General features: G+C 41.0%; 1 protein-coding gene across 3 annotated transcripts; it reads right to left on the bottom strand.

The window, feature by feature from the left end:
• Nucleotides 1-148: 148 nt before the first annotated feature.
• Nucleotides 149-17,579, bottom strand: UFC1 (ubiquitin-fold modifier conjugating enzyme 1). 3 transcript variants are annotated; one of them, XM_029227819.1, is made up of 8 exons: nt 17,491-17,579; nt 16,827-17,354; nt 3,512-3,634; nt 1,810-1,877; nt 1,509-1,572; nt 1,139-1,215; nt 796-886; nt 155-593 (listed from the first exon to the last, which is right to left on the bottom strand). In XM_029227819.1, the coding sequence occupies exons 2-8, from the start codon at nt 16,905-16,907 to the stop codon at nt 513-515; spliced, it is 585 nt and encodes a 194-aa protein (XP_029083652.1). In that variant the 5' UTR covers nt 16,908-17,354; nt 17,491-17,579; the 3' UTR covers nt 155-512. The 3 variants fall into 3 exon arrangements, with proteins under 3 accessions (XP_029083653.1, XP_029083652.1, XP_029083654.1); XM_029227821.1 differs by lacking the exon at nt 17,491-17,579 and adding an exon at nt 3,792-4,153 and having other exon boundaries at nt 16,827-16,904; XM_029227820.1 differs by lacking the exon at nt 17,491-17,579 and having other exon boundaries at nt 149-593; nt 3,512-4,153; nt 16,827-16,904.
• Nucleotides 17,580-17,789: the final 210 nt, after the last annotated feature.

Genomic DNA, 17,789 nt, shown 5'->3' on the forward strand with positions numbered 1-17,789 from the left:
TCCTTTCATTCCCCAGCTCCAGAACAGAGCATCCTCCATTTCCCCTTCCCTCCCGAACTAGTATAGTTGTACATGTGCCTTGGGTCTTAGCCTGCTGACCCTAAGCCTGCTCACCCTCTATTAACAGCCACCAATGAGAACCACAAGCCACAGGAGGAAGCAGCTTTTATTGATCAGTTATCTCCAGAAACCAAAAAGACTATGTACCCACTTTCAGTCACCCCCTATCCCTCCAGGACCTCACACTGCTCCACCTGGACAAGGGATATAAATTGCCTTTTGGTTTTTCAAGGCCCTAGTCTTTCTTCTTCCTGTGTAGCCCAACTTAGAAATTCAGCAGCAATACCGTTGTTTTTTTCAGCAGTGTCTGCTGCAACTGTTGATACTTAGTAACAATTACGGGTGAAGGGGTGTGGGGGGAAGTGGTTAGATGAGTAAAAAGAATGATGCACAGGAAAACAGGAACGTAGCCTATGGAAGGTCCCTCTGTCCTGCCTCAGTGGATTGATCCTTCATTGGCTGCATTTCTCTTTATGCTGAATCGCTCCCTTCTGAATCAGATCGGGGATTTCCACTGCCAGCCACGGACCCAGCTGCAATACAAGGGAGACCCTGTGAGATTACTACCACCCAATCAATGCCTCTTATGCCATCAGAAGCTCCTTCCTAGAGATATTCTAGGAGAACACGCCCAAAGGAAAACACTGTTATTCCTTGTTTACTCTCAGTTACTTTTCTTATACCACTCAGGACCTAACCCCTTCTCCCCTTATATACCAAATACTCCAAACTTACCCCCAGAGCCATGAGATGAGCTAGTCCAAACTTAGGCACATTCCTGGCCCACAAAGGCTTAAAGTGATCAGTCAGGCATATTTTGCCACCCCTATGAGAGGGACAAGATGATCAGAAGGTGTTGACATGCAAGGTATACCATAAAGCACAGCAGGCTCTTGAGAGCACAGGAAGACTACTGGTGATCGGAATTGAGAACAAGGTCAGCTAAGTGCTTTGCCCAGGCTTGGCAGAGGGAGACCTGGAGTCTCTCTAGGCCTGCAGACTCTGGGAAAACTCCTGCCTCAGAGAGTTCTTCCCCAAGGCCTTCTTTGACCTTTTCCCATCTCCTATTCAGTCCTACCTGTACATCTTTGCTGTTTTTCCATCCAGTTCAGGGACTGCGATTTCTGGAGCAGTAGTGGGATATGTGATAGGAATCTGGAAGAATTATAAAGCTTTAATAAAACAGAATCAGAATAGAAAGGAACTAATCTAATCAGATATACACATTTCTTGGTTGAACTGAAATGTTCTATAAACTCATCAAGCAGCAGTCACACACCAGGATTCTGGACATGGAGATGAATAACTATAACCTATGCTTGTTTCAAACCTCAGCTTTTCCCTCCCATTTAAAAAGTTATCTTTGGTCCCTCCTGGTTAGCTTGTTAACAATCACCTAATCCCTCCTGTTCTACTAACCTCCATAATTCCCACTCCATCATACTCACGTCAAACTCGATGTCAAACTCATATTTGAGGAGGTCATGGATGTACCAGCATTTTCCAAACCACCTGTAACACAGACCAAACCTCAGTGCAATTTTCCCATTCTTCTAATACTCAGATGACATCTTCTTGGCTTAGGTCACCAGCCTGGGAGACTCGTGGGTTGGGAATTGGGGAACTCTGGAGTTGTGGGAGTGGAGACCAGAAAGGGGCAGGAAAGGCCTAGCAGTGGGCTCTGGGACACCAAAATGCTCAAGCTATGTGGCATCCCCACCCTCACACCTCCCAAGAGGGTCTGCCTACCGAGTCCCTTCCTTGTTGGACTCCAGTCGGAACCAATCATTGTCTGCATTCTTGTTGTTCTCCACGTACTAAAAGTAGAGAATGAGGTCTTTGAGGGGAGTGTTGAGGTCAAGGGCAGTCCCTCTTCCCTCAAAAGAAAAGTGTGTGATTACTTCCTCTCTTAAGCACCCATATGCTGATGACTTTTAAATCTTTATCTTTAATCTAGAGCTTTTCTCAAAGCTTCAACTCCATTATCCAACTGTGTATTGAAATTTCTACCTTCATTCCACAGGTACCTCAAACTTGGCAGTCCGTTTCCCTCTAGTCTTTCAGACTTGTTTCTCCACTGCACCAACCTCAGTTGGCAGTATTAGCATTCAGTCACCCAAGCCAAAGACCTGGGAATCATCCTTGACCCTCCTTCTCCTTTACTCTACAAACCAATCTTTTACAACGTCCTGCTGATTTTACCTTCTGAATATTCTTTAAATCTACCTCTCCTCTCTATCTTCACCATAACTCCCAAGTTTAGAGATCATCATCTTTCTTTTGCCTAGATTAATGACAGCCTCCTAACTTCAATCTTATCCCTGTCAATTCTATTTTCCTCTCTACTGCCAGTGACTGATCTAAACCCAAATCTCATCGTGTTACTCCTCCGCTTAACATCATTTAAAGGTATCCCAATGCCTCCAAGATAAAATTCAAGTGCTCAAATCTATTTGTCAAGCCTTATCTACCACTCCCTGCCACACTTTGATGCTCTAACAACTCTGATCTACTTGTGTTTCTTCATATATGTCATGGTGTTTCTAGCTTCTATGACTGCTCATGCTGTCCCTTTTGCCTTGAATGTTCTTCTCTTACCTTCATGTTTTATCAGGCCAACTTATGTTCACCCTTTAAGCCTCAGCTCAAGCATTGCCTCTTCTAGGAAACCTTCCCTGACCAGACCCAAGCTGGATTTCGGTATCTCACCTCCTGCTTCAAAACATCTTAGCAATTTCTCAGACTCCTTCTCCCTGTTTCTCCACATAATGTATTATCATGATATGTTTCTGTCCACCTCCGTAGGCTCAATTTTATTCGGCTTTGGATGCCCTTCCTAGGTACTTGGTGTACAATAAATGTTTTTTAGTGAATGAATACATGCATCAGGAAAGCTGCTAGCCTTTGAAACAGAGACCACCGCAAGAAAGTCAAATTTTCTTCTCCTTCCACAGAAGGGAGATTAGCTCAGAAGATGGCTCGTTCCTAACCCTGAGCTCAGCTCCTTGTCTCTCTGCAACTAATATCTACCTGAATTTTTAGCTCTAACGTGGATTCCTCCCTCAGGACAAGTGAAAGAGGGAGCGGAGAGACGCGGACCGGGACTTAGGGCTCCAGGAATTCCTTTTGACCACCTCCCCTACATCCAGGAGAGCAATCACCTGGGGCCAGGAGGACACGTCATTCTCCGAGGCGGCATATCCCCCAAATAACTGCTGCTTTCAGTCAGAAAGTCTGGCGCCACCGTGGCTCCTAACCTGAGTCTCTTGGGAGGCACCTCCTCCCCACCGCGCTTCCCTAAGTCCCCCAGCCCCGCAGTCGTCCAATATCTATGAATTCGTAAAGTTAAACTTTAAAACCGGAAGCGGCTTCCACACGGAGCATATTCCTAAGGACACCAGATTACCCGCAACCCTTTTGCGACGCGGTTGGCAGTAGAAGCACAACTGACCCGGATAAGAGACTGATATTCCTCCTTGAGTCTCTGCACCCACAACTCCCGATCTCGAGGTCCGGCATTGGTCTTCAGCACCGGGATCTCAGACACGACACGCCGGGTGGCCTCATCCGCCATCTTGGACCAGGGCGCAAGAGAAACACGGAAGTGGTATTACCTGCAGTTTACATTCAGGGCGCCTCCATCTTTACTACTGGACGATGGGGAGTTGGGCTGCCTTGAAACTTCTTTGAATACGATCTTTATTTTATAGTAATGAAGAGAAATTTGTCACCTGATCACTTGCTTATGGGTGCAACGAGAAGAAAAGAATGGAAACGGATGTCTCTGTCCTGAATATAATTAAACCGCAGATTGCTCAAAGGGTGACTTCCGCTCATGCTCAGAGACGTAATCTCAGAAAACGCTTCCGGACACTTGAAGAGTTGTTACAATTTCAGGCAGTTCTAGGCGCTGTTCCGGACGCTGTCATCCTAAAACGCGCGATTCACATGTTTCGGCTTCGAATAAACTTCTTTAACTTATTGTAGTTCAGCTGAGATAGCGGGGGGCCAATGCAGTGATCCATTAGGAGGGTAGTAAACTCCTGAGAATTGTTGGGAACCGTGGAGAATCAAAGTATATACAGTCTCAGCCCTGAACCGTTAACACAATTGAATTAGAAAATTCTTAATAAATGCCAAAGGAGTTTAGAGGTCACGGGAAGACTTGCCTTAGTGTAGCTTAGGCATTTGGGTCTGGAATGAACTCATCTAGGAAGGAATCATGTCTCTTATCTCTAGTGCATGGCACACAGTAGGTACCCAGTAATCCTTTTGAGAAATTTGTATCTTCCAGTTGATTTTTAAACCTAAGCACATTATTTTTGGCCTTAACTTACATATCTGTTGCAGTGTTAATCGTTCCAACCCATGGCAGTAATTTTGGATCAAATCCCATTAATCATCAAATTCTATAGTCTGTCTACAACTTTAATTTCTAATGGCTGAAAACTCCAGTACAGTGTTGAGATGAGACAACCTTGTCTTGTTCTGATTTTAGAGGGGAAAGCATTGTCTCTTCCTTAAGTATGATGTTACCTGTAGGCTTTTCGTGGATGCCCTTTATCAAGTTAAGGAAGTTCCCTTCTCTTCCTAGTGTTGAAGGTTTTTATCATGAATGGATATGGATTTTTTTCCCAAACGCTTTTTCTTTATTCACTGAGATGATGATGTGGTTTTTGTCTTTTATTTGCATGCTATATATTTCTTTCTTTGAAATATTGGATATTGGATAAGGGTAAGGCAAAGCTTGTAATATCTCATTAGAGTTCTTTCTCCTAGAGAAATAAAGATTTATTCCATTTAGGGTGTAGGCTCTGTGGTGTGGTAGAGTGCAGAGATTCGGAATGAGGCTTGCAATTTAATTGTCATAAGACTTTAGAGACGGGGGAGAGAGAAATGGGGAAACGTAGGTCAAAGGATACGAACTCTCAGTTATAAAAAGAATAAATTCTGAGGATTTAATGTACAGCATGGTGACTATAATTAATAAAATGGTATCGTATGTTTGAAAGTTGCTGAGAGTAGATCTTAAGCATTCTTAACCACACATGTGTAAACTATGTGAAGTGATGGATGTGGATATTGATCTTGGTAATCATTCCTATATATATATATATATATATATATATATAAAACTATCGCATGTATATGATTTATATGTATATCAAACCATCACTTTATACAATTATATTTGTCAACTATTCCTCAGTAAAACTGCGGGGGGGGGAAAGACTTTGGAGAGTTACTCTGTGAACTGCATTTTCTCCCCTATAAAAGGAGGATAGTAATGCTTATAGGGTGATTTTAACTATATATGCAGTGTCTCTTCATTCATTCACATAATAGATTTTCAGAATGAAATTCACATTAAATATATGGCAGGGCTTCGCTGGTGGCTAAGAATCCGCCTGCCAACGCAGGGGACACGGGTTCAAGCCCTGGTCCGGGAAGATCCCACACGCCGCGGAGCAACTAAGCCCGTGAGCCACAACTATTGAGCCCATGCGCCACAACTACTGAGCCTGTGCTCTAGAGCCCGTGGGCCACAACTACTGAGCCTGCATGCCACAACTACTGAAGCCTTTGTGCCTAGAGCCCGTGCTCCGCAACAAGGGAAGCCACTGCAATGAGATGCCCACGCACTGCAATGAAGAGTAGGCCCTGCTCGCCGCAACTAGAGAAAGCCTGCGCACAGCAACAAAGACCCAATGCAGTCACAAATAAATAAGTAAAAATAAATATATATATATATGTATGTGTATATATATACATATATATATATGGCAGTAATTTTCAAACTTTTTGTAATACTGGAGCCAGGTTAACAACAACAACAAAAAATCTCACTTGGAATCTCAAAATATAAAAATGATCAGTGCAGAGCTGCTCTTGTTCAAGTGCAGGCAGAAGACCTCTAGCCTTAGAATACTTCCCCTATGGTAACAACACATCACACTTTATTGTTTAATTGTCTTGAAAGACTGTAAGCTCACAGTAGAGACTGTGTGTCAGTCTTGTTCATACAATAATACTGTAATGCCTGGCACAAAGTAAGTGCTCAATCAATATTTTTAAAATAAAGGAATATCTTGATGAGTTAGGTAAGCATCAGACAAGCTGTCACCTTAAATCTGCATCTTACCTTTTTTTTTTGAAAATCACCTTATTAGACCGCTTTGTAAAGCAGAGTTGATAATGCATGACAGCTGTCTCTATTGTAAGCATAGTTGCATCTCTGGAGAGAGAAACTTCTTTAGAGAAGTTTCTTTTTAAATTATCAATTTAGCTGATTCTTTTTTTTTTTTTTTTTTTTGATTCTTGCTTTAAGTAATTCTCACAAGAGATCAGAAGCTAAGGTTGAGAAGACTGAAAGAAGAGCGTGTAGGCCTGAGCTTCATCTTTTTTCAAAGGAAGGGCTCATTCATACACAATTCATGTGTTTATGGAGTTCTTACTACATTCAGGCATTGGAAATACAGTAGTGCACAAGGCAGGCAGAGTCCTTGCCCTCATGGAAATTGTCCTAAAACAGCTATAAAAAGGAACCTGACAGAATTGATTGGAAAACTCAATTCTGGGAAACACACTAACGTCAGACCATGGTTTTGATGGGATAGTACTGTTGAGTACATGAGGGAGCCTCTGAAAGTAGTTGAAAATCCCATTGTCAGTCATCATGGAGAAAGGTAGCTCCTGGGACAAAAGGAGAAATAAATATTGTATTAGGGAAATAAACCTTGGATTAGGAAATGAATTAAAAATTTTCCTCCTTCTGGTCTTTAAGGGGTTAGTCTGGACTCTGATATTCTGGAATATTACTCGGAATGGTGAGGGAAATACTGGTTCTCCTACAGGGAGGGAGCCACCCTATAGAGCAGGGGTCCCCAAGCCCCTGGGGCCGTGGACCGGTACCGGTCCGCAGCCTGTTAGGAACCGGGCCGCACAGCAGGAGATGAGCAGCGAGTGAGCAAAGCTTCATCTGCCGCTCCCCGTCGCTCGCACTACCGCCTGAACCCCTCCCCACCCCACCCCCCACCGGTCCGTAGAAAAATCGTCTTCCATGAAACCGGTCCCTGGTGCCAAAAAGTTTGGGGACTGCTGCTATAGAGGATCAGTGTAGATGAGTGGCCACTTTTGTAAAATTTTCTCCTTTGTTATTGCCTTTAATTATTCTGGAGACTTCAGCAAAGAATTTTTGTAAACTGTAACCTGATCTCTGTTATGACGTGGGGAATTAGTTTCACACTTAGAGAACTTGGTAAAGTGAATGATAAAAACTAACATTTATACAATGCTTACTGTGTGCTAGGCACTGTCCTAAACGTTTTTAAAAATTAGATCCTTTAATTCTGGCAACAACCTTAAGATAATTACTTTCATTAGCCTCATTTACATTTGAGGAAACTGAGGAACAGTCAGGTTCAATGAAAGAAAGCCCTATATCACACAGACACTAAATGGTAGAATTGGAATTCAAGCCCAAGCACAGTCTGGCTCTAGAAATCACATCCTTAACCAGCTTTCTATCATTTCCAGGCCAATGTGAAATTAGCACCAGTGATCTGAGGGGATGGAGGTGGTGGCAGGGGCTATTCACGGCCCTAAAAGGGAAGACAGCTATCAGTAATGAACCAGTGTTTCTGAAAACACAAAGAGAGACTGCAGGAACAAACAGTGGAGCTGCAGGAACATAAATGAGATAACAAACCCCCTCCCTGGAATGGGCTGATGTGTGCACAGGACCCTCTGAGGTGTTGGTATCATCCCTAGAGATTTTGCAACTATGGACTTTAACTGCAACCTACTAGCTAGTAAGATCTTGGCAAGGGTTGGGAGTGTCAGAGGATTTGGTTAACAAAGATGAAAAGACGTATTCTTTGGGGAGGAAAAACTAATAAGCAGTCAATTACCATAAAATAAAAAATCTCTATTCTGGAGGTATACAAAGTACTGTCTGAGTAAGTATTCCTGAGAATCAGGTAAGGCTGTTAGTATTTGAACTGGAACTGTTAGGATGAGCACATTGAATGTGCGGGCAAGGAGAGAGCAGGGTAAGTATGGCATTCTAAGCAGAAAGAAGAACATGTGTAAGGCAGGAAGGCATGAGGGAATATAGTATTATATTAATGACACAAAATATCTAGATCATTATTTATAACAGAAGAGGGAAGAAAGCTCCTAGAAACTGTTAATGTTATATTAACTATATGGAATATGCTATAGAGGAATATTTATAAAATAAGTGTAAAATCAGAACACAAAATTGTACATAGATGTGGTTTTAAAATATTTACTTTTGAATAGGTAATACATACACCTGCTCAAAATTCAAAAGATACAAAAGGATATAGAGTGAAACGTTGTCTCCCTCTTATCTCATTCCTTGGCTAGTTCCCTTCCCCAGGGGCCTCTCCCCTCCAACTAGTTTTTTGTATATCCTTCCAGATATACTCTATGCACTTACCAATATGTACACACATACACATTCAGATGATTTATAAAAATCATCGCATACTATTCACATTTCTGCACATTGCTTTTTTCACTGAATAATATATCTTGGAGGCTGTTCTATATTAATACATACAAAACTACCTCATTCTTCCCCCCTCCCCCTCTTTCTTCTTTTGTAGATGCATCCCATTGTATGGATCTACCATAATTTATTCAACAAGACCCTCAGGATGTTTATTTAGGTTGTCTTTTGCTATTACGAACAGTGCTGCAGTTAATAGCCTTGCCTACTCATCATTTTGTACATATGTAATAAATACTTAGATATGGAACTGTTGCCTCAAAAGATTTGTGTATTTTAAATTTTGTTAAATATTGCCAATTTGCCTCTAGAAAGATTAAACCAATTTGTATTACTATTAGCAATATATAAAATGACAAGTTTCCCCACCGCTCCCCCTCAAAAAATCAGAGTTGTTTTTGCCAATTTCATGATTGAAATGGAATCTCAAGACAATTTTAATGTCCATTTCTCTTATTATGAGTAAGGCTGAATACCTTTTCATATGTTTAGGATCCATTTGTATTTCCTTTTCTGTAAATTCTTATATCCTTTGCTCCTTTTTAATTGTCATTCATTTTTTCTTACTGATTTGTATGAGTTTAAAAAATATACATATTAAAGAGGTTAGCCGTTTGTGATGAGTTGTAAATATTTTTCCCAGTTAGTCATCTGTCTTTGCTTTTGTTCAAAGTATTTTTAACCACGTGGAAAATTTTCATACATGAGGTCAAGTCTACCAGTCTTTTTTGCTTATAACTTCTGGTGTTGAGTCACCACAACAGTTTATATTATTTAAAAAAAATTATCCCATGTTTTCCTCTAGTACTTTTTCTCTTAAAATGAAAATGGCTTTGTTTGTTCCAGCTTATTTAAACAATATGGAAAAATAAAATTCAAAATCCTACCCCAAGAGAAAAAAACTTCTATCATTTTAAGTATACATCATTCCAGACATCTCTATGTGCACATTTTCTTTCTTCTGCTTTCTTTGGGTTTAATTTACTGTTATATAGGTTCTTTTTTTTAAATTAATTTTTACTGGAGTATAGTTGCTTTGTGTTATATAGGTTCTTGAAATGGATGCAAAGCTTATGAACTTTCAGCTTTTCTTTTTTCCTAATATGTGCACTTAAGACTATACATTTTCCTGTAAGCACAGCTTTAGTTACATCTAAGTTTTGGTATGTAGTATTTTTATTCTCATTCAGTTCAAATTATTTTCTAACTCCAATTGTGATTTTTTGGGGGGTTACTTAGAAGTAGTGTATTTCATAACTGCTAGTTACTTTTTTGTTACTGATTTGTAGCTTAACTACAAATCAAGAAACACACTTTGTATAATTTTAATACTTCGAAATTTGTTAAAATTTGCCTTATAGCACACTATGGTCAGTTTTAAAAATGTTTCAAGTGTGCTTGAAAATAATTTGTTATTTAAAGTTTTGGAGTACAGTGACTATATATCTGCTTGTTGAATCAAATTTGCTGCTCACGTTATTTTTTATATCCTTACTAATTTTTTTGGGGGGTGTCTACTGGTTCTGAAAGAGGTATCCTCTATCAGTGGATGACAGCAGTATATTAAATCTCCTATTATGATAGTGAATTTGTCTATTTTTTTCCTTGTAGCTCTGTTGCTCTATATAATATGAAGTTAAGTGCATACAAATTTAAAACTTCCTGGTAAATTGGACTTGTTGATATGAAGTTTCCTTGTTTATTTCTAGTAATGCTTTTTCTTTCAAGTCTACTGTATCTGTTATTATATAATTTCCTTTGGGTTTATATTTGCACAGTATATCTTTTCCAATTCTTTTACTTTCAACCTTTTTGAACCATTATGTTTTATTTATTTTTTTAATAAAATTTTTAAAATTAATTTTTGGTTGCATTGGGTCTTCGTTGCTGCATGTGGACTTTCTCTAGTTGCGGCGAGCGGGGGCTGCTCTTCATTGTGGTGTGCGGGCTTCTCATTGTGGTGGCTTCTCTTGTGGAGCACGTGCTCTAGGTGCGCGAGCTTCAGTAGTTGTGGCACACGGGCTTTGTTGCTCCATGGCATTTGGGATCTTCCCGGACCAGGGCTTGGACCCATGTCCCCTACATGGGCAGGCGGATTCTTAACCATTGCACCACCAGCGAAGTCCCTGTACCGTTACGTTTTAGATAGTTTCTAGTATTTTATATTAATTACGATTGGCTATTAATACATGTGGAAGTAATTTTAAAGGGTATGTATAATCCTTCCACTGATCTAAGGTGACACCTTTATCAATACAAAATTTCCTCACGTATTTGGGTCTATCCAAGAACATGATATTATTTTCCGTTTGATCAAGTTCTCTTTTATGTGGGTAGCATTTTATTTTATTTAATTTATTTATACATTTATTTATTTAGTTTTGCTGCATTGGGTCTTCGTTGCTGCGCATGTGCTACTCTTTGTTGCAGTGCACGGGCTTCTCATTGTGGTGGCTTCTTTTGTTGTGGAGCACGGGGGCTCTAGGCACGTGGGCTTCAGTAGTTGTGGCTCGTGGGCTCTAGAGCACAGTTTCAGTAGTTGTGGCGCACGGGCTTAGTTGCTCCATGGCGTGTGGGATCTTCCTGGCCAGGGCTCGAACCCGTGTCCTCTGCATTGGCAGGCGGATTCTTAACCACTGCACCACGAGGGAAGCCCGTGGGTAGCATTTTAAAATTTCATTCATACTGGGAATTCCCTGGCTGCCTAGTGGTTAGAGCTCTGTGCTTTCACTGCCAAGGACACAGGTTCAATCCCTGGTCAGGGAACTAAGATACTGCAAGCCATGCGGCACGGGGAAAAAAAATTTTTTTTTCATTCATACAGATCTTGCCCATTCTTGTTAATTATTCCTAGGTATTTTATCTGACTTGTCACTATTGGGTCTTTTTTTGATTATACCTTTAACTTATTGTTTATATATAAGGGATATTTATTTCTGCATGTTACTTCCCCTCCCAACCACCACTTTACTAAATTCTAGTAATAATTTTAAAGTTGATTCTCATGATTGTATCTATGTAAATAAGCTATCACCTGCAATAATAACTACATTATTATTTTAGCTATATAAAATGTCTACAAATAGCTAAAGCTTGGAAGAAAACATTAAGAAATGAGGTAAAATGAGTTAGGAAAAGTCTTTTTGTTAGTTATAAGTTCATTAATGATTAGCTAAAATGGTAACAGGATTCTTAGCATTTTAAATGAGTTCAGGGCCTGGACACATGGTCTTCTAGAAATGAGAAATATTTGTAAGTGAAATTGTTTTCTGTCTAGGTCATCTGAGGAACACACAATATAGCAAATGTCCACATTTTCAAAGAGGGAAATTCTAGATGGTGAATTCTGGAAACTAAAAAACTAAGATTATTGATTCTTAGTCAAACTGTAGAAGTTATTAAAGAGTATTTTATGAATAGAAAAGAAAGCAGCGATCCCCAGATGCCTACAGTGGTTCATGGCGATGTGATTCAGTCTCCCAAGGTGTCGGCTCTTCCTTGCCTTTGGGCCTTTAGCAGGTATCCTCTCAGCCTGGGATATTCCTCCCTTTTCTTCAAGAAGGCTGGCTCCTTTGGGTCCTTTGGGTCTCAGCTTCCATGCAACCTCCTCAAAGAGAGCTTTCCCTCATCATTCATTTTTCTGTCACAGCATTCTGTTCTTTTCCTTCATAGCACCTATCTCAAGTTAAAATGATATATTTGCTATTTTCTTTCCTTAGTGTCAGCCTACCCATGTAAACTGTAAACTCCATGAAGACATGGACCATGTCTGCTTTGTTCACCACTCTGTATCCTATCCTATATGCCTATCACAGTACTTGACATTAGTAAATGCCTAACGTATATTTATTAAGTAAATGACTGAATGACTTTCCTTGTCAGTGTTACTAGATTAACAGACTAGAACATCATAGAGACAGTACATCTTGACTTCAGGAAAACATAAGTTTCCTGATATGTTCTTTGAAAAAGATAGTGAATTTGCTAGAATATAGAATCATTTTTATTTGACTGAACAACCAACCAAAGAGAATTAATTCTCTAATTAGCTGGTGGGGTTGGTAAAACAGGGCTGTTTTTTGTCATGGCCTACCTGTGGGATAACCAATGACTTGGAAAAATCATCCCCATGGGGGCAGCAGAGAGCATTAACAAAGAACCTCCTGAATTTCTGAAACCTGCTGAAAATTGTTATATATAAATATTAGGTAACATTTATCCGCTGCTTACAATGAGCTAGGCCCTGTGTTGACACTGCACATATATTATTTAATATAATCATTAAAACAGGGACCTATGACATGGATGTTATTTTATATTTGCCCTTTTTACAGAAGAGAAAAAAAGCTCAGAGAAGGAACTTGCCCAAAGTCATATTAGTGAGGGTCAGAGCTGGCAAATGAAGGGAACAGGCTAAGGAGAATTTTGGACAGCAGATCATTAGGATTCAGTGACTGATTGTGGTCCCTACTCTTCTATTCAGGAGCCAGCAGACACTGGAATTCTAGCTAAGGGCTTACAGCTAGGTTTGAAGTACAACTGAAATTAGGAGCAAGTATGATGCTTGGGTGAAAATGAGTAGCTAGAGCAGCTTGGAGTTAATGGGAAACCAAGACCTACAGAGGACTGTCAGGTCATCAAGTCATTCTAGGATAAAGTTCAAGAGGAAAGCCCAGGCAGGGACATAGGGATCAGAGTGGGCCTGGAAGAGTCAAGAGGATACTTGTGACAATAGGTTGCTAACAGGGTATAGAATTCCTTAAGGGGATGTCTGGTTTAAGAAGATTTTAATTCTGGCAGAGCTGGGGAACAGCGTGGACTGGGACAAGCAGCCTCAAAAGAGTATTCAGATTAAAAAAGATAAGAGATCTACTATAATTTGAATTGGTAGTACCGTTGACTGGGAAAAAAATATTTAGTAGGGACATAGTAGCTATCTGAAGGGCTGACATTTAGCTCTGATGTGTTGATCCAGAGGAAAAAAAATAGGACCAATAAATGGAAGTTACAAAGAGATTTTTCTAAGTACAGAAAAAAAAAAAGGCGTTTCTAACCACTGAAAATTAGAGTGAATTGAGAATTAAGTGCAGGACATACTGGAAATGGGAGCATGTGAAAGGTAGCTGAAGGATGTCAGTTTAATGATTCTAGTGAAGGAAGAGAGTGTATTGAGAAGCAGAAAAGAATGGGATTCAGAGTCCAGTTGGAGGGGCCCGTCTTTGAAAGCTGGAGGGATGTTATCTCAGCTGAGGCTCCAAGGAAGAGACACGAACTGATATAAAGGAAGGGACATGAAAGGCGGAGGAACAGGAGAATCCTACATAGGGTTCTCAATCTTCTGAGAGTTTTCTCGAGTTTTTAGTTGAAGGAGAGGGTGGAAAAAGAACATCAGGCAAGAGATGAAGTTTTTGCTTTAACTGCAGAGATGATGTACAGTTTAAGCCAAAGGGGAACAGCTGCTTAGCTACAACTAACAAAAAATCTTAGTGTTTGAAATATTTTTTCTCAGTACTGGGCATGAGAGTGCCCGTCTCCTTGGTTTAGTTAGTATTTATCCCATTTCACCCCAGGAAATCTGCTCAGCTCTCTTTATTGGCATTATGATCTCTTCAGCACCTATTATATCTCAAGGCTTCATGTTTTTTGTTTGTCTGTCTTTTGTTTTGGCCACACAGCGTGGCATGTGGGATCTTAGTTCCCTGACCACGGATCAAACCTGTGCCCCCTGCAGTGGAAGCACGGATTTCTAACCACTGGACTGCCAGGGAATTCCCAAAGGCTTCACGTTTTAAGAGTGAATTTCCAGGGCCCCCCAAACAGAAAACTTTCCTACAAATGCAGTCATGAATGGACTAACTTAGGAACAGCTGGCCAGGCAACTGTCCCAATGTCTGGAATTTGTAAAATTTAGTTAAGGTTTGGCCCCAGGGAAAAGGATTAGGTCCTTCCAGTCCTATAAAGGAAGAGGGATTACTTTGAAGGCCTAATGAAGAAAAATCCCAGTCCTTCCTTTAGCTTTCCATTCTGAGTGAAGAAGGTAATCTATCTTTTCCCCAGAGGCTGCAAAGAGCAGGTAGGACACCATACTATTAGAGAAGGGAGTCCTCAGCATGGACTCTCCTCTCTAATCCTCTAAATGGGGTTGGGTTAAGTTTAGGAGACGGGCTCACGGAAAGGAATTACTACCATGATGTCAAGATTGCTAAGTATCAAACCACTTCCGGATATGGGTAGGGAGAGAACATGATTCTATTTTAAGAAGTAGTGCCTGCATCTGCCTCTTTTGTGGGCTTATGTGGGTGGGGCACATCCCCCTTCCATATATCACAGCTAGCTACCTCTGTCCTGATGACTCGTCCACTAGGAAAAGTTAGGGAGTAATCTGTGAAGAAAATGAGAATATAGGGGAGGCTGTTTACAACAGAACAGAGTTCCAGTATGGGGTGGTGGTGAAGCGGGGGTAGACATTTTTGGCTTTTTCTAATGGATATCTCTTCCCTTCAACTGTGTAAAGTAGAGGTTGTTCATTCTTCTACTCCTGTAGGAAAGGGTGGCAGGGTATCATCCTTCTCTTTGCAATCCACTGCTACTTTCAGATGATTGTGCTCTCATCCTCTTGTAAAAACTCTTCCTTCTTTAAAGCCTATGCCATTTGGCTCTAGTACCCTTTATCCCTCATGCTTACTGAGAACTCCAGTGCCTATTAAATAACCTCTCTGTGCCAACTCTTCCTATCTGGGTGGTTTTAGGAAAATCTATGTGATCATTAGCTAGTTTTTGACCTTCTCAACTCCAACTTATACTCCTACTTTCTTTTTTGTTTTTAATTAATTAATTTATTTTATTATTTTATATTTTTTGGCTGTGTCAGGTCTTCGTTGCGGCATACGGGATCTTTCATTGCAGTGCGCGTGGGCTTCTCTCTAGTTGCGGCATGCGCATTTTCTCTCTCTGTAGTTGTGGCGCACAGGCTCTGTAGTTTGCAGCATGAGGTTCTCTCTAGTTGAGGCGTGCAAGCTTAGCTGCCCCACAGCACGTGGGAATCTTAGTTCCCCGACTAGGGATCGAGCCCGTGTCCCCTGCGTTGGGAGGTGGATTCTTTACCACTGGACGACCAGGGAAGTCCCTACTCCTACTTTCAATTCCTTAACTTTACCATTTCTGGCAACACAAGTTTTTCTTTCTGGCAGCTTAAGGGCCATAGTAAAGAATGGGAGAGGAAGCATTCTTGACTGTGGAAATATTAGTGGTGCCAGAACTGGCTGGTGTTGATTTCAAGACCCACTGAAAGACTGGAACTGGCAACCATGATATATAAGGATGGAACAACATGGGGGTTGAATTCCACGTGATATTTGGTGATGGTTCAAGATCTGGATTTGACCTTTATGCCAAGTTCCCAGGAAACCTGAGTCTGGAGCTAGCTTTTAACCTTTCTTGTTAGCTGCCTTTCTGGGGACATCTGACACTTTTAATAACTTCCATCCTCTTGAAACACTCTCTTCCTTCTGATTCTGTGACAATTAGGATCCAGTGTTTTTCTTCCTCACTGGTTGTTCCTTTTCAAAGATTCTCCAAGGGCTCTCCTACTTGTGCCTTAAATGTTAGAATTCACCAAGGCACTCTTCTTAGCCCTCTGCTGTTCTCTGGGGAGCTTATCCAAATCTATGAGTTCAGCTACCACTGAAATGTTCATGATCCCGAAATTCTGGCCTATACATCATTGGAGTTTTTAAAAAGCAGCTTTCTATAAAAGTAATATATGTTATGTATACAGTAAAACAAATTCAGACAGTAAAGATGAATCTAAAATAAAAAGCATAAGTTTCATCCCTCCCAGGCCCACTCTTCATAGGTAATTTTTTAACGCTTGTGTAAATATGTAAGTATTCTTCTGCACTTGCTTTTTTTCCATTTAATATAATTTTCTCCCATGTGTTAGATTTGTACCTTCAACTGCCATTTGGACATCTCCATCTGGCTGTCCCACAGATATCTAAAACTCCTTCTCTTTCTTTGTAATTCTCCCTTATGCTATACCCTACTGCTAGCCTCTTTCTACCGTCAACACCGTGAAGAAATTGTCTTTACACATTGTGCCTTTCCAGTCACGCAATTTACCTCAATGTTGTTTCTACCCCCACTGTATCTCTGAAACAGCTTTCTCCAAAATTACTAAACGACTTACTTGTTGCAAAATCCAATGGACACATTTTAGTCCACATCTTACCTGATCCGTTATGTTTGACACTGACCAGCTTCCTTGATACTTCTCTCCTGGTTTCTTCTTTCCTTTCCTTCTCAATGTCATCTTTTCCTCTCTCTTCCCTTATGTCATCTCAAATTCCTCTTTCTAGGCCACCTTAGTCACTTCCATGGCTTCAACAACCTTCTATATTCACACGCTAGGGCGCGCCCCCCCGTCCCCCAAACTTTCCTTTTGGCTCCCAACCCACCTTATCTAATATTCTATTGTCTAATGGATATCCCACAGGCACCTAAAGCTCACTCTTCCCCCACCCCAAACAACAATGAAAATGGCATTATTCCCCAGGTGCCCAAGCCAGAACACTGGGAAATACCTTGGATTCCTCCCTCAGCCTCATACCCGTTTCCGATCAATTTTTCCCCATCTGCACTCCCCACTTCTAGAGGACAGGCCGCTGTAGTCTCTTACCAGGGTAAGAGCTTCCCAATTGTTCTTGCCTCTAACTTCACGCCCTCCAATTCATTCTCCTCACTGCAGCCAGTGATCTTTCTAAAACGCAAATATATTTGTTCACACCTCTGCTAAGACTCTTCAAAACCTATTCATTACCCTTAAGATAAAATAAACTAATTTACAAGGCCTTGCGTAAACAGGCCCCTCCCAACCGCCGGGACTCATTTATTACTTCTCTTTTAACCAAACCAGGCTGCTGGCAGCTCCAGAAGGTACCTAGCCCCCCACCCTCAATTCCCAACAGTCCAGTATTCAGCTCAGGCGACACTTCCTTCAGGAAGTGGGTGCTCAAAAACCAAATGCTCAAAAAGTGAAATCCGAGAGGGCATCTGAGAAGCACTTTCTGTTCCGGACCCAAGTTTACGGAACGTCCGGGTTACCAGGAAGCTCAGAGCAAAGGTCAAACCCAGATCATGAACCTTCCCCCAAGTTCGCGGGGCAATCCGACCCCCGTAATATTCCGCCCTTATT

Source organism: Monodon monoceros, unplaced genomic scaffold (assembly GCF_005190385.1).
Source record: "Monodon monoceros isolate NGI ecotype Baffin Bay Population unplaced genomic scaffold, NGI_Narwhal_1 Super_Scaffold_18, whole genome shotgun sequence".
In the NCBI taxonomy this organism is placed as follows: domain Eukaryota; kingdom Metazoa; phylum Chordata; class Mammalia; order Artiodactyla; family Monodontidae; genus Monodon; species Monodon monoceros.